General features: G+C 61.8%; 3 protein-coding genes across 9 annotated transcripts; 1 reads left to right on the top strand and 2 right to left on the bottom strand.

Annotated features, from left to right (window-relative positions):
- The first annotated feature begins 223 nt into the window (after positions 1-223).
- Positions 224-7,696, top strand: LOC149861672 (ly6/PLAUR domain-containing protein 3-like). The gene is made up of 5 exons (XM_090050787.1): positions 224-2,028; positions 4,144-4,275; positions 4,395-4,565; positions 4,829-4,975; positions 6,260-7,696. Exons 1-5 carry the CDS (start codon positions 1,866-1,868, stop codon positions 6,775-6,777), a joined length of 1,131 nt encoding a protein of 376 aa, XP_089906913.1. The 5' UTR covers positions 224-1,865; the 3' UTR covers positions 6,778-7,696.
- Positions 7,697-8,624: 928 nt separating this feature from the next.
- PHLDB3 (pleckstrin homology like domain family B member 3) lies at positions 8,625-17,629 on the bottom strand. 5 transcript variants are annotated; one of them, XM_090051440.1, is made up of 17 exons: positions 17,513-17,629; positions 16,845-16,938; positions 16,004-16,163; positions 15,751-15,819; positions 15,275-15,367; positions 14,933-15,061; positions 13,895-14,050; positions 13,386-13,427; positions 13,183-13,257; positions 12,501-12,581; positions 12,251-12,350; positions 12,057-12,141; positions 11,892-11,979; positions 10,430-10,489; positions 10,084-10,273; positions 9,850-9,935; positions 8,625-9,464 (listed from the first exon to the last, which is right to left on the bottom strand). In XM_090051440.1, the coding sequence occupies exons 1-17, from the start codon at positions 17,580-17,582 to the stop codon at positions 9,330-9,332; spliced, it is 1,713 nt and encodes a 570-aa protein (XP_089907566.1). In that variant the 5' UTR covers positions 17,583-17,629; the 3' UTR covers positions 8,625-9,329. The 5 variants fall into 5 exon arrangements, with proteins under 5 accessions (XP_089907566.1, XP_089907565.1, XP_089907564.1 ...); XM_090051439.1 differs by having other exon boundaries at positions 11,892-11,982; XM_090051438.1 differs by having other exon boundaries at positions 12,057-12,144.
- ETHE1 (ETHE1 persulfide dioxygenase) lies at positions 17,288-20,903 on the bottom strand. 3 transcript variants are annotated; one of them, XM_090051442.1, is made up of 7 exons: positions 20,588-20,879; positions 20,227-20,371; positions 19,579-19,727; positions 19,107-19,236; positions 18,519-18,608; positions 17,780-17,896; positions 17,288-17,698 (listed from the first exon to the last, which is right to left on the bottom strand). In XM_090051442.1, the coding sequence occupies exons 1-7, from the start codon at positions 20,696-20,698 to the stop codon at positions 17,643-17,645; spliced, it is 798 nt and encodes a 265-aa protein (XP_089907568.1). In that variant the 5' UTR covers positions 20,699-20,879; the 3' UTR covers positions 17,288-17,642. The 3 variants fall into 3 exon arrangements, with proteins under 3 accessions (XP_089907568.1, XP_089907569.1, XP_089907570.1); XM_090051443.1 differs by lacking the exon at positions 18,519-18,608 and having other exon boundaries at positions 20,588-20,903; XM_090051444.1 differs by lacking the exon at positions 17,780-17,896 and having other exon boundaries at positions 20,588-20,893.
- Positions 20,904-20,966: the final 63 nt, after the last annotated feature.

Raw genomic sequence — 20,966 nt, forward strand, 5'->3', positions numbered from 1 at the left:
GAGGAGGGAGCCGGGATGCCTGGGTTCTTCTCAAATCTGGGATTGGGGGGTAGAGCTGTGGGGAGCTGTGGGGAGGGATGCTGAAAGCCCAGCTGCCTGGGCTCTAACCTTGCTGTCGGAGGGGACTGGGGGCTGGGGGGGTGAGATTGAGAGGGACTGGGAACCTGGGTTCTCTCCTTATCCTCTCCTAGCAACCACTGGCCTGGAGTGCTACAGCTTTGAGGGGACCTTCTACATAGATGGGACCCCTAGGGCCCTGATTTTAGGCAGGGCCTGAGGCCCAATATTGCATTGGGAAGGGGCCACAATCCTGGGGTCACTGGGTTCTGGGGAGAGCCTGATCCTGGTATCACTCAGCCGGGGGGGTGGGGGGAGGCTCTGATGCTCTGGTGTCCCACTACCCCACCTCCCACGAGCTCCCAGATCAAGCCCGGATTGGGACGGGCTCCCCCTGGAAGGGGGAATGCCACCATGTCCTGACGTTGGCCTGTAGAGGCTGTGAACCCAGGCATCCAGGCTGCCCTGCCTTTGGCTCTAGGCGTGTCCATGGCAATGGTGTGAGAGGTGAAGTCTGGACAAGAAGCAGTAAAGTTAGGGCTCTGGGTCTGGGGGCGGTCCTGGCTGGGGTTGTTTGAGATTGGCCCCCAGAGCCCTGTGGGTTGTAGGGGGTCAGTGTAGGAGGATGGGGAAAAGCCGAATCCCCTCCCAGGGCTAGAGAGCACTCAGGCATCCAAGCTCCCAGCCCCATTTTACTTTCACCTCCCAGCCCCTTTCCCTCCCAGAGAACCTCCTTGAACTGGGAGACTGGGAGTCCCGGATGCCTGGGTTCCCTCCTTAGCTCTCAGATGGAAGTGGGTCACATGAGTAGGGGGAGGTTGGCTCAGGACTCCTGGGTTCTTGTTGATGCCCCACCTGCCCCCCCCCCGCAACTCTAGCTCCCACCCCAGCCCTGCAGTGGCCAACTGCAACCTCCAGAGGGTGATGGGAGACTGAGGCCAGGGAAGCTGGCACCTCCTGGGAACCTCCTGTACCCTTTGGGGGCACTGGGCCAAGGGGCTGGGACCCCCCGTAACCTCCCCAAGACTGGCTGCAATCCAGCAGCTGCCTCTTCCCACCCTTAGAGTCTCTTACACACACATACACACACACACACACACACACCATCCAGGCCTAAGGGGGATGGGAGGGTGACCCACGTGTCCGGGCTCCTTGATCTGCACCCCTCCCACAAATGCCAACTTGCCTCCCAGAGAACCCAGCAGTCCCAGCTCCCAGCCCTAATACTCTCACCCCCCACTCCCCTCCCAGGGCTGGAGGGAGCCCAGGCGTGCGGGCATCTCCCAACAATGGTCCCTACTCCCCTCCCAAAGCTGGGAGAGGACCCAGGCATCCTAGTCCCATGCCCCAGCCCCCTCGGGGAAAGAACCCAGGAGTCCTGGCCTTCCAGCTCTGTCCCTGAAGCCACCGCCCTCCCCTCCCAGAGCTGGAGAGAACCCAGGCATCCTTGTTCCCAGTTCTTCCCCCACAATTGTCTCCACTTCCCTCCCAGAGCTGGAAAAGGACCCAGTTCTTCCCCCACCCCTCTCCCCCCAATAGCTCCCAGCCCCACCTTACCCTTCCAGCACTGGAAAAAGACCCAGGCGTCAGGGCTGCTGTCATGGCTCCACCCCTGTGACCACACTTGTTGGTGGCATGGCCCTGGAGGCTGGGAGCCCGGATACCTGGGTTCTCTGTTGGGGCACAGGAAGCTGGTGAGAACCCAATCCTGGCCTATAGGGCAAAGCTGGGGGGAAGCCCTGCCCTGCCCCCCCACAAACCAGCCAGGCCGGTCCCGGGCGCGTCGGGGTGGGGCCCAGGACTGACTAATGCCCCCCCCCACAGCAAGTCTGGGGCGGGGGAGAGGTGGGGCTTACTCCAGTGCCCTACAAAGACCCAAACCAGGGCCCTGGCACCTCAGAGACCCCAGGACTGTCGCCATGGCAACTGCCCCATGCCTGGTGCTGCTGGGGGCAGCTCTGCTCCTACCAGGTAGGACCCCCCCTGGGGGGATAAGAAGCTGGTTGGGGGGCAAATCTACCCCTTTGGAGGGCAATGGGGCGGGGGGCTGGCAGGCAGTGTAGGGGGCAATTCTAGCCCCTCTATTGGATTGGGAGGAGACTTTGGGTATAATTTTACCCCCCTGGGTGGTAAATAGTGGGGAAGTGGAAGATAGGAGGGTACAAGGAGCAATTCTAACCCCCCCCGGGCAGAAAGGGGCTGAAGGGGATGACTGTGCCCCCTGACTGGGGCAGATGGGGGATGCAGAGAGCTATTCTGCCTCCCCTTCACAGCAGGAAGGGGCTGAGGGGTAATTCTACCCCCCTAGGGGCAATAGCAGAGGAGGCAGATTCTGGAGGGTGCAGGGGGGCAATTCTAGCCTCTCCTCTGGGGCAGGAAAGGGCTGGAAGGGGTAATTGTACCCCCTGGAGTAACAATAGTATGGAAGGGGATGGTTCTGCCCTCCCTAGGGCAGATAAGGAGTGCAGGGGGCAACTCTTGTTCCCCCCAGAGGCCCCCGGGGCAGAAGAGGCTGGGGGGGCTGAGCAGAGGGAGTCAGATCCTGTCTCTTTTGAGTGGGGCAGGGCACAATTTTCCCAGCCCCCAGGGTAGGAAGGGGCTGGGGGGAGCACTTCTACACCCCCTGGGGGGCATTAGAGTGGAGGGGAACTGATCCTGCCCCAAGGAAGCAGGGGTGGGGTTGGGCCTGGCAAATTTCACGCCCCCTAGTCATCCTTGCATGGTGGGGGTGGGGGGGTGCGTAAGTTGCTCATGTGAGGCAGGGGAGAAGGGCCATGCCAGCGCAGTCATTAAAGAAGCACGTGGAGAATGACATGGGAATAGTGAAAACTCCCTGCCAAAAAAGGCCCCGGGGGAGGGGGGGAGGAGTTGAAAAGCCAGGTGGATTATCACATGGGAATAGTGAAAAACCACATGGAGCCACGAAAGGTCATGGGGAGGCAGATATAGGAATCGTGAAAAACCCCACATGAAAAAGATCAAAGGGACAGTGAAAACCCACATGAATCATCGCACAGGGATAGTGAAAAACCAGGTGCAAACAGACAGGTTGTGAAAGTGTCATATGGAGACGTACACTGGAATCATGAAAAACCCTTGTGAAAAAATGCGCCCTGCCAAGGAAAGTGAAAGTCCAGGTGGATTTTCACACAGGAATAGTGACTAATCAAAATGAAAGAGGATGGGATTGTGGAAAAGATGGACAGTGATATAGGAATAGTGAAAAACTATGTGAAAAATGTCCCAGGGAGGGCGAAAAGCTACATGGGACCGTGAAAGGATCATGTGAAGCCTGATGTAGGAACAGTGAAAACCCATGTGAAAAGCAGCCCAGGGAGAGTGAAAAACCCATGTGAGAAAGGCCCCAGGTAGCGTGAAAAGCCACATGGATAATCACAAGGGACTAGTGAGAAATCAAGGTGAAAAAGGACATGGGACTATGCAAAAGTCAGGCAGAAAAGGCTCAGAACAGTGAAAACTCCATGTGAAAAAGGCCCCAGAGAGAGTAAAAATCCCTGTTGATGATCAGCCAGGGAGGGTGGAAAACGACCAAGAGAAATGTGGACATAGCAAGAGATGATGGCACAGGGACATGTGTGATCTCATGGGGGAGATGCCCAAGCTGCAAGGACACATGAGAATTCATGGTTATGAGGGGAGGGGAATCCCCCACTGGAAAAAAAAAAGTGAAAGGGAAGCAATTGTATTTGTGCAAATCAGGGAAGGTGAACCTGCCTCGGATGAGGAAGGTGTGAAGATTTGCACGAAGAGGGGTATTCAAGGGGGGTAGGGGGCAGGATTTGGGCCTCTTCCATGCAAAGTCACTCCACCCTAGAGGGAAATATAAGCACAGAGAAACGGGTGTGAGGCACTGGGCATGGGATCTGTGCGAGGGTGTGCAACAGGACCTGTGCATGAGACACTGGCTGCATGCAAAGAGGAAGGCAGAGGGACATGGGGAGAGGACTTGGGGTGGGAATGGGAGAGAGGAAGGGAAGGAGAGATGAGTCTCACTAGGGGCAGGGGCACAGCCATCGTGCGAGGAGGCCCTTGTGAGTTCACGAGGACACTCCCCTGTACCCTCAGGCGTGGCGGCGCTGCAGTGCCTGAGCTGTGTGGAACAGGGGGATGGCGGCTGCAGCCCTGAGCGGGTCCAGAACGTGACGTGTCCCAAGGGCACCAGCGTGTGCATGGAGGCCGCAGCCGGTGTGCAATGGAGTGAGTCACGAAGAGAACCTGGACCCCTGGGTTCTCTCTCCAGCTGTGGGAGGGGAGTGGGGGGCTGAAGCCTGGACGCCCGGGTCCTCACCTTGCCTCCCCACCCTGGTTCCTCACAGGCCATGGGCAGTTCGTGCTGGGAGAGCGTGGGTGCGGCGCAGGCATGGCAGGCACCAACGACAAGGGTGTGGATGTGCGAGGGATTGTGGCCTTCGGGCAGCTGCGCCAGTGCAACCACAGCCACTGCAACGGGCTCCTCCCTCTGGAGGATCTAGCCCTCAGGCCTCCTGGTGAGCCTACAGACACCTGGGTCCCACGGAGGGGGGAAGTGGGGGAGGCAGACACCTGGGTTTTCTCCCTAGACTGTGATGGGAATGGGGTCTGGGGGGGTCAGATGGGGGGGCTGAGACTCAGGTACCTGGGTTTTTTGCTCACTGTGTGGGCTATGGATCTGGGAGCCCAGATGCCTGGGGTCTACCCAGCTGTGGGAGGGAAGCGGGGTCTGGGCCAGGGCCCCCCACCAGTGTCTAACCCACTGTCCCCCCACCCCCAGTTAACGTGAGTGCCCAGGAGCCCAACGGGGTGGAGTGCTACGGCTGCCCAGATCAGGGCTCCTGCGATGAGGCCAATGCCAGCGCGGTGGTGCGGTGCTATGGTGGCTGGCACGGCTGCTTCCATGGCAATGTCACCATCAAAGTTGGTGAGTATGTGGAGGGGGGCAGGGGAACCCAGGCATCTGGCACACACAGACACAGACACACAGCACCCAGGTGTCTGACACACAGATGCACACACACACACAGAACTGAGGCACCTGGGCCACACATGCACGCACACATACACACGGAACCAAGGTGTGTGGGACATGTGCGCACACACATACCACCCAGGTGTCTCACACACACACATACACACACACACACACACACACAGAGAACCCAGGTTTGTGGAACATGTGCTCACACACACAGCACCCAGGAGTCTGACACACACACAGGGAACCCAGGCATCCGGGACACACACACACACACACACACAAAACCGGGGTGTGTGTGTGGAATGTGTGCGTACACACCCAGATGTCTTACACACACACACACACACACACACACAGAGGGAACCCAGGTGTCCAGGACACACACACACACAACCCAGGTGTGTGGGACGTGCACACATAGACATGGTACCCAGGTGTTCAACACACACACACACACATAGACACACGCACACATACACACAGAGGGAACCCAGATATCTGGAATACACACACGCACACACAACACAGGACTTTGGGACATGGACACACATACACAGAACCCAGGTGTGCGGGACATGTGCGCGCGCACACACACACACACACAGAGCACCCAGGTGTCCCACACACTCACACACAGGGAATCCAGATGTCCTGGACACACAGACACACACACACACACAGACACACACACACGCACACACACACACACACACACACACGGCACCCAGGAGTCTGACATACACTCAGGGAACCCAGGCATTCCACACACACACACACACACACACACTGCTGTCTGCTGTGAGCTCTCCTGCCTCCTGGGTTCCCAATGTGTGGGGTGCCAGGGCGCAGCCTGCCCCGACCTGCCCGGCTCTGGGGTGTGGGCCCAGGCAGGAAGCGTGGGTGGTCCCCAGGCGGTCCCGAGAAGCCGGGTGAGGCCTGGACGCCTGGGTCCCCACCCAGGGCTTCTGAGTCACTGCAGCAGCAGGGGTGGCACCCACCCAACACCCTTGTGCCTCCGGCGCCCTCTAGGGGGTGGGGGAAGGAGGGGGGCAGGTTCCCCAACCCCTGGGTTCTCTGGGCTCACAGCACCCATGGGGGGGTGGGGGGGTCCCGGGCTCCTGGGCTCTGGTGCCCCTTGTGGGTGTGGGGGTGGGGCAGGTTCTCTGAGTGCTTCAGGCCACTCCTGCCATGCCTCATGTCTACTCGCACATGTCCCCCGACCCGCAGGCAACATGTCCCTGTGGCGGACGGTGCGGGGCTGTGCCAAGGACGGCGACTGCACGCGGGAGGTCAAGGGCAGCCCCAACGTGGTCCTCCAGGGCTCCTGCTGCTCTGGGCACCTCTGCAACGGGGACCTGAGCAACAAGACCTTCTTCGCCCCCGACCTGCCCCGCCTGGAGATCCTGCCCCAGCCCCGGCCCACCACCACGGCCTCCCCCAACACCCTGCCGGCCTCCACCAGGGCGCCCACCACGGCTTCCACAGGGGCCCCCACCATGGCCTCCAAGGCCTCCCTGGCCCCCACGTCAACAGCACCTCTGCATCACGGCCCCCACCATGAGGAGAAGGAGGAGGAGGAGGTGGAGGAAGAGGAGAACGCAGACCCCCAGGACGGGGGGACAGTCAACAGCGAGGGCCGGAGCTACCCGGGGGCCAAGCAGCCGGGGGGTGGGAAAGGGGCCGCCGTGGGGCTGGGGGGCCCGGCTTGGCTGGCTTTGGGGATCATGGCCGCCCTGCTGCTCTGAGAAGGCAGGGGTTAAAAGGGTTGTTAAGGCCTTAATGACTGGGGCCTTAATGACTGGGGCCTCTTTTTACCCCATCCACCAATGAGCCCCCTCCATGAGGCAGGAGTGTTCGGCTCACAGGCAGGCTTCGGCCTAGTGGCGGTAGCTATCTTTTCCCCCTCCCGCACCCTGGTGTCTCCTGGTCCGAGACTCGACTGCTCAACTCCCAGGCAGGATTTGGCCTAGTCGTGGTGGCCCTCTTGGCCCCCCACCCCTGCTACCCTCCTGTCTCCCAGCTTGAGACCCAAGTGCTCAACTCCTAGGTAGGCTTCAGCCTACACGCAGCGGCCATCTCGTCCCTCATGTCTCCCGGCCCGAGTCCTAAATGCTTCATTCCCAGAAAGGCTTTGACCTAGCTGTGGTGACTATTTCCCCTGCCAGGCACCACTCCACCCTTGAGTCTTGCAGTCTGAGACCTGAGTTTCAGGTTGGCTTCATCCCCAGGCAGGCTTTGGCCTAGTCATGACACCCATCTTGTCCTCCCCAAACCCTTACATCTCCCAGCCCTGGTCCCCTCCACTCAACTCCCAGGCAGGCTTTGGCCTATACTTGATGGCCATCTTGTTCCCCTTCAACCTGAGACCCAACTCCTGGGTCCTCTTCCCCAACAACCCCAAGGGGCATGGCACCTCCTGGGTTGGACATGGCAATGGGAGGGTGTGGATGCCTTACCCCCTACCCTTCCACCTCTACACCTTGAGGTTTTGGGGGTCCCTGAGATCACATCTACCCCATGGAGCATCAAGCCGTCCCACTCCAGCTGTTGGGGCAGATGGATTCTCCTCTCTCCCCAGTGCCCCCCCTTGAGCCCAGCCTGCTCCCGCACAATGCCTTCAAGACACCCTACAATTGTTTTACACCCCCCTGGCGTAGGTAGTTGCTGGGGGTGGGAAAATAAAGCCCGCCAAGAGCAGGTGTTTCTCTGTACGTGAGGGTGTTTTATTGCCAATGGTGGATGCGTGGGTGAAGAGGGGTTCTGGACACCTGGGTTTCCTGTAGGCGGCTTGGTGTCTCCCAGTGGGCAGGGGCGGAGGGCGCCCCTGGACACCGGGGATCTCTTGTTCCACCTAGTACCCTCTCCACCCTGCTCCCTGTGCCCCAGCCCCAGAGGGGCTCCAGCCAGTGGCAAATCCACCTCAGCCTCAGGCAGGATGAGACCCAGCCCAGATGAGTCCAGCCCCCTGCTCCCCTCCCAGAGCTGGAGAGAGCCCAGGTGTCCAGGCTCCCAAACCCACTTGGCTGTAGCTCTTCTGTCTTGTGTCAGGAGGCGGTTGGAAGGCAGAGGTAGGAGGGGGGTGGGAGCCTGGGCACCGGAGCTCTGTACATTTTGGGGCATAGGGGATGGATCGGAGCAGGGGAAACTGGGAGTTTGGACACCTGAATTCTTCCACATGTTGGGGGGTGGTGAGGGCAAGGACCTCTGGACACCTGGGTTCTCTCCAGCTCTGGCAGGGCCCCCAACTGGCTCACCATCCCTTGGCCTCGTCTCACGGGTGCTGATACCGCTGTGGTTGTCAAGGGAGTAAGTTGTCCATGTCCCCACCAAGCCACTAGCCACGCCAAGTATGGGAACAGGCTTGGGGGTCATCTTCACCCAGGCAGTGTCCTGGGGGGCAGCCCTCTTAGGCCTTACAATGGCCGCCTTGGCCCAGGTGGCGACCATCATGGCCTGGGGGCCAAGCATTTTGGTCAAGGGGCTGCAGGTCAGGAGTGAGGTGCACTACTGGGGCTAGGAACGGGGTGCGGGCTGAGTGAGCAGGGAGTGAGTGGGGGGTGGCAGGAAGTGGAATAAACCGGACAAGACACAGTTCCCTGTTACCTCTGTAATAAATACCCAGGGCCCCCAGCAGGCCCTATGCCCAGGACAGAGGGACCTGCCCCCAACCAAATACACGGGAGCAGGGGACGATATACATGGCATATACAATTGGGAACTACTGTAGCACTGGGTGCCGCCCTGGCTCCTGGGGCAAAGCATCCCCGCCACTTGGAAAGAAGAAAAGTCCAGGTTGGTGCTGATTGGCAGAGTCTGTTCTTCCCTCTTCCCATTGGCCAGGAATCCCTCCACACTTTCTCTAATTGGGTAGGAAGAGTCCCAGAACCTGCCCTGCCATTAGTCAGTAAGGACAGGTTTCCTCCTTGGTCAAAGATAGCGGTGGGAAACTTCTGCCTGGTACATGGATTGATCCAACTCTTTCCACCTCTTCTGATTGGTCCAATCCATCCTCATTGGTACTCCACTCTGTTGGACCAATGGGAGGTGGGCTGGGTCCAATCAGGCTGAGAAGACACTTGACAACTCAGCTCCCCGTGTCCTCTCTGCCACTGGCAGTCAAGCAAGGGTGGGCCAGGTTCCTAGCCTCTCCCACCTCCCTTGGAGACGTGGGCAAGACTCCAACGAGCCTCGCCCTTGGAGGTGACATCAACACTCCAGCTTCCTCTGCCTCCCTTAGGGGGTGGAGCCAAGGCCAGGGTCCCCACATCTGGGGACGGGGCCATGGCCAGGGGTAAGGTCAGTAGCGGGCATTCTCCTCGGCAGCTGTGACGATGGCGTCCATCCAGATGCGCATGGCCTCGGCGCTGGGGGCCACCAGGCAGAAGAGGCGGTCGTAGGTCTTCACGCAGAAGGTGAGGGCCGGGTTGGGGCTCTGCAGGGGGCATGGGAGAGGTGGGGTCAGGAGCCAGTGGGGGTGAAGCCAGGATCAAGGAGGGAGTGGGGTCTCCCGGAGAAGTGGCATTGGAGGAACAGAGTTCCTGGCTGCAAGGGCCGTGTCACAAGATGGGGTCCCTGAGCTCGAGGGGCATGGGTCAGGTGACAGGGGAGGAGGCAGGAGGTTAGCGGGCAGAGGTAGGTACAGGGACACAGCCAAGACCTAAGGGACCTGGATCTCAGGGGTAAGGGAGCAGAGCCTGGTGCTGGGGGCGGGGGGTTCCAATCTCACGGGCGGACAATAGGGGCAGGTCCCCAGCCTTGGGGGCACAGTCAGGAGCTGTGCGGCGGGGGCAGGATATGACCCGGGGTACCCCCCTCACCTTCCAGGCGCTGCGAAGATGGTCGTAATAAACCTCCTCAATGGCTTGGAAGTAGATGACACCTTTCAGCTTTGTCTCCTCCTTATCTGGAGAAAACAAGGGAGTTAACAGGGCGGGGGGCTGCAGGTTGGGAGTGAGGGGCACCAGTTAGGCTAGGAGGCAGCAGGGGACAGTGGATTGGGAGTGGGGAGCACCGGATGGGCCAAGGTGGGGGACACTGGAGGGGACCCTCACCAGCGTAGTATGCCAGCAGGCGCTTGTGGCGGTCAAAGCAGAACCAGCGCCGGCGCCAGGTCTTCACGCGTCCACCCATCTTCACCAGGAAGCCCTTGCAGGCCCGGCCTGAGACCCGCACATCTCCGCACGTCTCCACGCTGTGCCCCGAGGCCTCCAGGTGGCGCCGCAGGTCCAGGGGTGCAACACCCTGCCCAGGCAGCCAGGGGGTTAATGAGACCTGGGACCCACTCCTTGCCTCCCCCACTGGGCAGGGAAGGGTGCATAGAAGAGGGAGCAGGACCTGTACCCTCCCCTGTTCGGCCAGATAGCAAGGGGTTAACTGGGGAAGGGGGTGGAGCCTCACCTTGGCAGGGGGCAGGAGCTCTGGGGGCTTTGGGGCCTGCTGGGCAGCTTTCTTGGCCTCCTGTGGGGGAAGAGGGTGAGGTCAAGGGTGGGGATCAGGCCCTGCCCTCATCCACTTGACCCTTCTATATAGCCCCTCCCTATCCACAAGACCCCCTCCCTATAGTCCGGCACCTGGAGTAGGCCCTGCCCTGCCCCCTCTGGGGCTTTTCTCCCATTTAAGCCATGTCCACCCTCTCAGACTTCGCCCCACCCCTCGCTTCCTTACAGGCTCCACCCCCCTCCACCATCACCATTGGAAAGTAATGGGTCAGAGAAGTGGGGCTGGGAGCTTGGACACCTGGGTTTTCTATCATGGGGGGGGCAGGGCTGGGGGGGCTGGGCCTGGTCAATATTCTCCCTTCTCCCCCCGACCCACGTCCTAGGAAAGCTCATTACCCCTCTATGGAAGGGGTAGGACATGAGAATTGGGGATAGGGCTGCACCAGCTGGGGTGTCAGTTGGGAGTAGAAGGAAATCACCCACCAAAAAAAATTTCAACCACTTCCTTTTAACTGACAACCAAGATTTTTATGATACTTTTTAATTAATTAATTAATTTATTCACTCCCCTCGAAAACCTTTTTTACCGCCCGACAACCAAGCTGCTTTCTGACCAACCAAAGTTTTTTACCCAGAATCTATTTTTTGTTTCAGACTTTTTTTCTACCCCACCATTTTTTTACCGACTTTTTTTGAACTGACATCTGCCCTTTTTCACTGACAAGTGAATTTTGTTTTTTTAAAACTGAGATCCAAACTTTTTACCCACATCCATTATTTTTACCGCCTATTTTTTTAACCAAAAACCAAACTTTAATTTTCTTTAAAGATAAAGTTTTTCTTACCATCAACCAACTTTTATTTTTAAATGAAAAACTTTTTTTTTCCCCCACTAACAGCCAATTTATTTCACCAACCATCAAACTTTTCTACCAACCAAAATAAACTGTTTTTTTGTTGTAGCTCCCTCATCCCTGAAGAAAACAAACAACTGGCCTTTATGAGCAAAGACCAACCACTGGCCTTTATTTTTACTTATTTCTTTTTCCTGACCAGCTTTTTTTTTTTTTTTTTTTTTTTTTTTACACTAACGAATACACTTACACATACACATACCCCCACACACAAACTATGATTGGTGTTGAACCCCTGAGTTTGACCCTGACGCTATCATTTAGAACCAGGCAAAAGGGTGATATTGATGGGATATAATATATGCATCTATAAAGACATGTCAGTAAACACATCAGCAAAATGTTAGTGAAAAATATTTTCTTTGCATGGCAACCCTAGGACTGAGATCGAGGAGGGCGGGGAGGAGGGGGTCATAAAGATGGGAAGGGGGTGCTTGGGCTCTCTTCTTGCTCTGAAAGAAGAGTGGGGGCTGGCACAGGACAGGGCCCGGACTCCTGGGTTCTTACCCGGGCCTGCAGCAGCCTCTCGCGCTCAGCCATGGCTTCCCGGACCCTTTGCTCCATCTTGGCCAACTGAGCCACGCACGATTCCAGACTGCTGGGGGGTCAAGAGGGTCAGCATTGGGGGGGAGGGAGGAGCGGGGGAGAAGGAGGGGGAGGGGCAGATCTCACCTGTAAGGGGCCAGGTCAGTCCTCGGGCTGCCCCTGTCATCAACTCCTCCCTCATTTTGCAAGACCTGGACACCTGAGTTCAACACTTCTGGTGGGGGGGAGGCAGGGGGGCAAGAAAAAATACAAGATGGGGGGGTTACAAAATTACCCGCCTCCCACAGGGAAATGGGGTGTCCAATCCCCTGCCCAAATACCATTGCCATGGAGAGAAAGGGGGCGCTGGGTGATGCGGGAGGATGGCCGCTCTCCACGGCGACGGGGGAGGCTCCCCGATCTCTGGAGTCCAATGGAGCCCTGGGGGTGGGGAGGAGGAAGGAGGGGGTTAGAAGGTGAGGTCTAGCTAAGCCCCACCTTCAGACAGAAAAGCCAGGCCCCCAAGGGGGGTGCTAGCTCTGCCCCAGGATAAACCTCACCCCCTGGACTAGATCCCTTCCCATGACGGACCTGGACGGAGCTGCGGACGGCGAACAGAGGCCCCGCACCAAGCACGATGAGACGCCGGTCCGTGCGTTGCGTGAACATGAGCTGTGGAGACACAGGCACACATGGGTGCCCGGGAGAGGGCAGAGGACTCGGGTGTCTGGGCTCTCGCCTCTACCCCCACCCCCCTATTTCCTTCCCAGAGCAGGGAAAGAACCCAGGTGGTCTGGGCACTCGGCCCCTCCTGGCTCTATCCCCAACCCCTTAGCCCTCATTTCCTTGCCAGGGGTGGGGGGAAGAAAACCCAGGCAGCCGGGCGCCCCCCACCCCCCACCTAATACCCAGGGCAAAGAACCCAGACGTCTGGGCAGATCTAAGCCAGTAAACCTACGACAGAGTGGGGAGGGAACCCAGGCACCTGTCCTCACCCTACCACCGGCACTGGGTGTCTGAACACCCAACACCCCAGGGGCGATCAATTATTTCGGGCGGAGGGCCGCTTAAGGAGTTTTGGTAAGCCATCGAAGGCCACATGACAGGCAGCCAGGGGCAAATAAATGTTAATTTTCTAAATTTTGGATACGATGGCCTGGGGGGCTGCATGTGGCCCGCAGGCTGCATTTTGCCCACCCTTGCCCCAGATAGTGCCAAACCCTACCCCCCACCTGCAGCAAACAGAGCGCCCAGACATCTGGGTGGACATTACCTTGGTGAGCTCCTGGGTGGTGTCCCCAGTCCCAATCCTGGGGGATTCCCCTGGGGGCAGCAGCTGGGTCTCCTCCTAGGGCAAAGCAGAGGAGGAGTCAAGGGGGCCCAGATGCCCATTTGGGGGCTGGGGGGGGGGGGGGACGGGACAGCAGAGGAGTCCCAGATGCTGGGGTTTTCTTCTAGTGGCTGGGGGCTCCTCACCATCCCATGTCCCTCGGGCTTTTCCTTCTGCTGCATCGTCCTCTGGAGGGAGAGGGAGAAGGAGAGGGATGAGGCACAGGTGTCCCCAGGTGGAGAAAACCCAGAGCTGGAGTCCTCCAGGCACTGGACTGGAGTCAGCCCGGTGCTCCCGGCCTCCCCCTGGAGCTGGACCCCAGGGAGACGGAGAAAACCCAGGGCTTGATCCCACCCCTCTGGAATGGGGTCATGGGGAAAACCCGGAGCCAGAGTCCCTGCAGGCACTGGACCAGAGCTGAGAGGCTAGGTCCTTGCCCTGGGGCCCAGGGAAGACCTAGGACTGGATCACAATAGCCCCTGGACCAGAGTCCCTGGGTCTCAGGGGAAGACCAGAGCTGGATCCCAGCAGCCCCCAGACCAGAGCCCTGGATCCTTGGCCCGGGAGAGGGGGGAAACCCTGGAGCTGGATCCTCTTGGTCCCTGGACTCCAGGTCCGAGCTTGGGAGAGGAAGACAGGGCTGGGCCCAGCTCACCGCGCGCTGGCCCAGGCTGCCCTGGAGCCGGGCGATCTCGCAGGCCAAGGCCGCACTGGCTGCCTCCCGCTCCTCCTCGTGCCGGCTCTCGTGCTCCAGCTGCTGGAACTCCAGGTCCTCAAAGCGCTTCAGCGCCGCCTCCAGCAGCTCCGAGGCCTGGAGGAAGGAAGGGCAGGGGTCAGCCCGGTCCATATAAGCCTGCTCTGCAGCTCATACAGAGCTGCCCTGGACCCCAGAACAGGCCATATAGCCCATCCCTTGTCTATACGGAGCTGCCCGTCTTGCCCATATCCCCTAGCCCTGGTCCATAGAGGGCTGCTCTAACCCCAGGTCCATATAATCCTTCTCTGGTCCATATGGAGCTGCCCCAGTCTGGTCTATACCCTCAAACCCTGGTCTATGCACCCCAACTCTGGTCCATATAGAGGTGCTCTAGCCTAGTTCATGTACCCCAGCCCCAGTCTATATAGGGTTACCCCAACCCCAGTCCATGCAAGGCTACCCCATCCTGGTCCATATCCCCAAACCCTGGTCTATACACCTTGGTTCTGGTCCATACAGAGCTGCTCCAGCCTTGTTCATATACCATAGCCCCAGTCCAAATAACCCTTCCTTATTCCATACACCCCACCTCCAGTTCATACAGACCTGCCCTAGTCTGGTCCATATAACCCTTTCCCAGTCCACACAAAGCTGCCTTAGCCTGGCTTATGTAACCCAGACCTGGTCCATACAAGGCTACCTCAACCCCAGTCCATATAACCCGTCTCTAGTCCATACAAAAGGTGCCCCAGCTTGGTCTATAGCTATGAACACAGGTCTATATACACCAGTTCCAGTCCATATAGACCTGGCCCACACTGGTCCATATACCAGTCCCGGTCTATACAGGGCAGCCTCAGTCCATATATTCCAGCCCCGATCCAAATAGAGCTGTCCTAAGCCCACTTCATATCCCCCAGACCTGGGACACACCCTGCAGACTCGGTTCATAAATAGCTGCCCCAGCCTGGTCTATGCCCCGCAGCTGGGCCGTACCTCCTGGACCTGGCTCTCCCCGCGCTCTCGCAGGCTCTCGGGTTCCTGCTCCAGGCGCGTTTGGGCCTCCTGCAGCCGCCGGCGCAGCTCCTCCACCTCCTGGCGCTCGGTCTCCAGGCGGGCTTGGTCCTACGGGGTGGGGGGTGTCAGAACTACCAGGTCCCCAAGATGCACAGACTCCCCCCACCTGCCCAGGCAGTCAGGAAGGATCCAAGATTTGTAGGAAAGCCCCCACCCCCTCCATGTGAAAGCAAAGATGGGGGAGGGAGTAAACGAAGAGCAAAGGGTACTGGGAAAAAACTATCAAATCACTGTGGGACGCTGGGAGGCAAAGGGGCTGACCTCCAAGTGCTGGGCCCAGCTCCGCTGCTCTGTCTCAGCCAGGACGTGCCGGAGGTGACGGAGATGATCCTGGTCCGGATGAAGACGCCCCTCCTGAGAGGGCCGGGTGGGGGGTGTCAGTACTCGTCCCCCGAGAACCAGGCTCCCTCCCTCCCTGCTCTCACCCCTCAGCCCCCAACCTCCCAAGGAGCCCCCCTGCCCGGGCCCCCAGCCCCCCGCATTATCACCTCCTATCCTAGAGAGGACCCAGGCATCTGGGCTCCCAGCCCCTCTGCCCCCACAACCCCCTGCAAGAGCTGGGGAAGGAACCCAGGCATCCAGGGAGCTCGCTCAGTGTGGTCCCCGCCCCCGGCTTCATCAGCCCCACCCTGCCTGGCTGGGCCAGCTCCTGTGGGACCGGTTTGGTGGGTCTTGGGAGGGGTGCAGGGGCGGGGGGGGGGAGGGGTGTCCCTGTGATTGTTGGCAGGGGCTTCCACCTCCAGGCTCATCCCTTGCGCCTGGTGCTGCAGGTCTGAGATCCGCAGGTCCAGCTCTGAGCTCTTGGCCTGGGGGCAGAGAAGGGGGGAGACCCAGCAGTGAGCCCCCCAAGCCAGCCACAGCAAGGAGCGGGGCCCGGCCTCCACCCACTGCTCTGACCTCTCCAAGCTGGGGAGAAGCCAGGTGTCAGGTCTCCCAGACCCCCTGCCCCCCCCCACAGAGAACCCAGGCATCCGGGCCCCTTGCCCCGACCTGGGGGCCATCGGTGCTGCTGGCCTCATCGGACAGGGACTCGCCCTTGGGCTGGGGCCGCAGTAGTGGGGCCATGGCAGTTGCCCTGTCCTTGCGGGGGAGCAGCTCCTGGGTAGAGCGGGGGCTGGGCTCGGGGTCCTGCAGCTTCATCGCTCCCAGCCTGTGGGAGATAGGACCTGTTATACCTGGCCATACACCTCCCCCACCCCCCAGAGCCAGCTGCATTTTGGGGGACTGTTACACCCAGCTCTGATGCCCACCCCAGAGCCAGCCATGATACCCCAGCTCAGAGACAGGTTACCTCTCATGACAGGCTGGGCACATCTCAGGGTCCCATTACCCCCAGCCCTGACACACACCCCAGAGCCAGCTGCATCTCAGGTCCTGTGATGACCACCCTAGAAGCCTTGTTATGCAGAGCCATGACACCCTGCCCCAGAACCAGCTGCATCTCAGGGGCCCCATTACACCCCGCCCCAGAAGCAGACGCATTTCCAAGCCCTGCCCATTTCATGGCCTTTACACCAGTGAAGCTCAACAGGAAGGAGTCTTGGGAGCCCAATCCTAATGTGACGCTGGCCCCTGGCCCAGCCCCCCCATTGCCAACCAGGCCCCAGGGCTGGGGGGGTTGTGAGCCCGGGGGGGAGGGGAAAAGCCCTGGGGTCAAGGCCGCTGCCCTGAGATGCAGCTGACTCTGGGGTGGGACATCACAGCCGGGTGTAACAGGGATTCCCCCCTCCCCCCACGCCGGGCCTAGGTTGGAGGGACTTTAACCCTTCAGGGGCTGGAGAAAAGAGCAGGGTGAGGTTCGGGGAATGAGAAGCCCCCCCACCCCACTCACCCGTCTGCGGGGCCCAGCGCCGTCCCAGCACCCCCCGGGCCGAGCCGGGCGGCGCCTTCCCGGAGCACCTGTGTCATCAGCGCCCCGGGGCCGCCTACGTCACGAGGAAGCCAGGTGTCCGGCCCCGCCCCTCCCCCTTGGCACGGCGGCCCGAAACCGCCCCCCCTTCACCGCAGCGCGGGAGCTCCTCGCGTCGAGCAGTCGCTGCCCGCCCCGGCCGGCGACACCCGAGCTGCAGCAAGCCCTGCCTCAGTTTCCCCGCTCCCACGGGCCCGGGCCCGGCCCGGCAGGTCCCGACACCGCCCGGGGGCGCCGGACCCCGCCCAGGGCGGGGAGATCCCACGCGTCCGCCCCCCCCCGCGGGACACACCCCGGGTCGTGCGGACAGGGCGGGGCCCAGCCCCGCCCCCGCCTCGGCGCCCCGCCCCACGCGAGGAGACTGGTGGGATGAACGCGTCTTTATTGATGCTGAGGCAGTCACGTGGGGGAGGCAGCTCCACCCCCCGGGGGGCAACTAGGGCCCCCAGGGCTCGGGGGGGGGCGGCTACTAGGGCTGCGCGGGCAGACGCGGGCCCGCTCCGCGGTTCCCCAGGTACCCGGAGCCTTTTTTATTTGCGGGGGGGGGCCATGCGTGGGGGGCCGGGCGCGAGACAGGCCCTAGTCCTCACAGTTCATAACGGCGGCGGGGGGAGCGGGTGGCGACCCCCGAGGGAGGCGGGGGGCGGGGGCAGCTGCCATGGGAGCTGGAGTGCGAGGCCGCGGCACGGCAGGGGTTAAAGCAGAAGCGACGGGGCGGGGCTAGGTCGGCGGGGGGTCCTGGATGCCGCACTTGAGGTTGGCGGGGACGGCGACGTCTGCGGGGAGGAGAGCGCGGAGGTTAGCGGGGGCCCCGGCTCCCGCCCCCCCCCCCGGGCCCCCCCGGGCCCCCGGCGCACCGATGTACTCGGGCTTGGGCAGGTTGAGGTTGCGCATCAGCTCCACGAAGGCGTCGAGCGGCAGCGTCAGGCGCGGGTTCAGGGTCCGCTCTTCCCCCACTGACGTCACCGAGTGGCCTGGGGGGCGGGGCTTAGGGCGGGGGGCCAGGTCCCGCGGGGGGCCCGCACCCCCCAGCCCAAGACAGCCCACTGCCCCCCAAATCCCTTAGGGACCCCCAGGCCCTCAACCCCCCCTGAAGTCCCTAAGGACCCTGCAGATCTTTGGGAGCCCCCCACTCCCTTAGGGACTTCCCAACTCACCCCAAGCCCCTAGAGGCCCCCATTAACCCCCCCCAGCCAGCACAAGTCCCAAAGGACACCCCAGCCCACTCCCAAACCCTCAGGGATGCTCCCCCAGCCCCCCAACCCTTTAAAGACCCCCTAGGGATTCCCCAGCCCTCTAGGGACCCTGCAGCAACCCCCAAGGCCACCAGGGACCCCCCAACCCTCTATGGAACCCCCCCAAATCCTGAGGGACCTTCTCTTGCCCCCCCTCCACAGTTCCCTAAGCCTCTAAGGACCCCCCAACCCCCTAGGGACCACCCTTCCCCCCCAAAGTCCTTGGGGACCCCGTAGCCCCTCCAGGTGTCTGTGGGAACGCTCTAGGGAACCCTCCCAGACCCCCTCAAAGTCCCCTAGGGACTCTACTGGTCCACCCAAAATCCTTAAGGACCCCCCAGGCCCAGCCAAGGCCCCCCACCATTGTAGTCGTGTGCCGGGTAGAGCAGGCAGTCTTCGGGGAGGGTGAAGATCTGCTCGTGCACAGAGCGGTACAGGGTGGCTGCGCAGCCTGCTGGGGCGAGGGGCGGCTGGTTGCCATGGAGAAAGTGCCCCGCAATCCCTATGGCAACCATCAGGCCCTCCACTCTGAGATGCCCTTGTTGCCACAGTGACAAGCAGGGGTACCCAGGGACCCCCCAACCCTGCTGTCTTCTATTGGTAGTGCTGGGCCTAGGAGTCCATCGCCATGGCAACCAGAGAGCCTGCCCTGGAGTTAAGCCCCTGGGGGAATCCCACACTGGCCCCATGACAACCTGGCCCAGGGACACCTAGAGGGATGCCCTAGCCGTTCCCATGGCAACTGAGGAGGAAAGGAGCCTGTGGCAACCCACAACTAAGGAGACCTGTTCCCACAGTAACTCCCCTATGCCTCCCTTCACCCACCCTGCAACATAACCCCCATAAACCCTCCGTAGGAGACACCCCAGGCAGCGGGGATCCCAGAGCCCCTTGCTCTCACCCCCAGTCCCGCCCCCTCCCCCGAGAGCCCAGGTGTCGGGGCGCGCACCCTGCTGGAAGTCGGTGCGGCCGCAGCCCCGCACGAGCAGCGCGTCCCCTGTGAAGGCCATGCTCCGGTCGTCCAGCACGAAGGTCAGGCACCCAGGGGTGTGCCCCGGCGTGGCCCTCGCCTCCAGCGTCTGGGGGGGGGGCAGTGGAACCAGGAATCTGTGCACCCCACTCACCCCCCACTGCCCCCCGGAGCTGGAGGGAGCCCAGGTGGCTGGGCTGCCACAGCCCTCCTCCTTCCCGCCTGCCCAAAAGCTGGGAATGAACCAGGCGCTGGAGCCCCACGCCTGGCCTGGACTCAGTTTCCCCGTTTGCCCTCCCGGAGGTGGGAAAAGAGCCCAGGAGCCTGAGCCCTGCCCCTCCGCGGGTGCAGAGGACCCAGGTGTGTGAGTCCCCGCTCCTCCCAAGAGATTGGGCCCAGGCATTGGGGCTCAGACCCCCCGAGAGGGGACCCAGGCGTCAGGGGCACTCACGAGGTCGCCAAGGTGCAGGGTGTCGCCGTGGCGCAGCAGCAGGTCGGCGGCGGCACCGCTGTCACGGGCGATGACGCTGCGGCAGGGCGGGAGCAGGCGGCGCAGGAGCCCCGAGCCCGTCACATGGTCGGCATGGCAGTGAGTGTTCACTGGGGGCGCGCAGAGCAGTCAGGATCAGGCCCGAGGGCCCAGCACCCCAACATGCAGTCCTCTGGGATTGGGGCCCCATACCCATGCCCCAGGACCCCCAGATCTCCACCTGCTGCCCCTGCCACCCCCAGTGGCAGGATGGGCCCCCCCGCCCTCAGGATCAGGCCCCCACACCCAGACCCCAGCACCATGCCCCCAGACTCCTGGATTCCGGCTCCTCCATCCCAGGACCCTCCTCCCCACCCCGCCGGACCAGGCCCAGGGGTTGGGATCCTCCCCAGGATTGTGCCCCCGGCCCTGTCACAAGATGGGGGCCCCCAGGGGCAGGTGCGGGAATCAGGGCTCCAGCCCCCAGGATTGTGCCCCTGCACCCTAGGGACCCGACAGCCCCCCCCCCAGGATTAGGTCAAGGGGTCCACTGGGGTCCCAGCTCCCAGGCCCCCCCGAGGATCGTGTTGCTGCCCCCCCAGGCCCAGGGATCGGGCCCCCGGCGCGCACCCGCGTAGCGCAGCTCCAGCCCCAGGTCGCGCACGAGGGCGGCGTCGCGCCGCGCGGTCTCGAGCACGGGGTCGAGCAGCAGCGCCTGGCGGGAGCGCGCGTCGCCCAGCAGGTAGGTGAAGGTGCAGGAGCGCGGCTCGAACAGCTGTGGGGGGTGGGGGGTCAGGGCCCCTGGGTGCGCCCCCCCCCCGCACTCATCCACGGCCGGGATCGGGCCCGGCGGCCAAGGTCCGATGCGGGCGCGGCCGCCGCCCCCGCAGGCTCCACCCCGTCCCGAACCAGGAAGGCAGCCCGCGCCCCGCCTTGCCCCCCCCAGACCCCGCACGGGGAGGCCAGGGCCGGGCCCGGCCCGGCCCCGCACCTGGCGGAAGATGACCCCGCGCCGCTGAGCCTGGCGGGCGCAGTAGGGCCGGCTCCGGATCGGGCCCAGCGCGGCCAGGATCGGGCCCAGGTGCTTGCGGATCGCCCACATGTTGCCGGGGTTGTTGCGAGACCTCGGAGCGCGGCCCCTTTAACTGCCCGGGGCACGGGGCGGGGCATGGGGCTGGGCGCCTCGCCTTAAAGGCGCAGCGCACCCTACAGGGCCAGGAAGACACGTCTAGGTTCTCTGCCCACGCGTCTCGGGTCCCGCCCCTGGGTTCCCACTGGGTGGGGGGAGGGGGGCAACACCTGGGAGCAAGGGCTGGAGAGTTGGGGGTGGGTGGGACAGGGAACCCACTCAGCATCCAGTCTATCCCTCA

Source organism: Crocodylus siamensis, chromosome 6, assembly GCF_052110815.1.
Source record: "Crocodylus siamensis isolate JL-2025a chromosome 6, ASM5211081v1, whole genome shotgun sequence".
NCBI lineage: Eukaryota > Metazoa > Chordata > Crocodylia > Crocodylidae > Crocodylus > Crocodylus siamensis.

Excerpts from the sequence above, each read along its gene's own strand:
- LOC149861672 (XM_090050787.1), top strand. The coding sequence starts at position 1,866 with ATGCCCCCCCCCACAGCAAGTCTGGGGCGGGGGAGAGGTGGGGCTTAC. Across the intron at positions 2,029-4,143 it reads GGCAGCTCTGCTCCTACCAG|GCGTGGCGGCGCTGCAGTGC; the intron begins GTAGGACCCCCC and ends CTGTACCCTCAG. Across the intron at positions 4,976-6,259 it reads CAATGTCACCATCAAAGTTG|GCAACATGTCCCTGTGGCGG; the intron begins GTGAGTATGTGG and ends CCCGACCCGCAG.
- PHLDB3 (XM_090051436.1), bottom strand. The coding sequence starts at position 17,582 with ATGGCAGCTGCCCCCGCCCCCCGCCTCCCTCGGGGGTCGCCACCCGCT. Across the intron at positions 16,164-16,844 it reads GCGCTGGGCCCCGCAGACGG|GCTGGGAGCGATGAAGCTGC; the intron begins GTGAGTGGGGTG and ends TATCTCCCACAG. Across the intron at positions 10,490-11,891 it reads AGAGGCTGCTGCAGGCCCGG|GAGGCCAAGAAAGCTGCCCA; the intron begins GTAAGAACCCAG and ends CTTCCCCCACAG.
- ETHE1 (XM_090051442.1), bottom strand. The coding sequence starts at position 20,698 with ATGTGGGCGATCCGCAAGCACCTGGGCCCGATCCTGGCCGCGCTGGGC. Across the intron at positions 20,372-20,587 it reads GCGGGGTCATCTTCCGCCAG|CTGTTCGAGCCGCGCTCCTG; the intron begins GTGCGGGGCCGG and ends CACCCCCCACAG. Across the intron at positions 17,897-18,518 it reads CCCGGCACACGACTACAATG|GCCACTCGGTGACGTCAGTG; the intron begins GTGGGGGGCCTT and ends CCCGCCCCCCAG.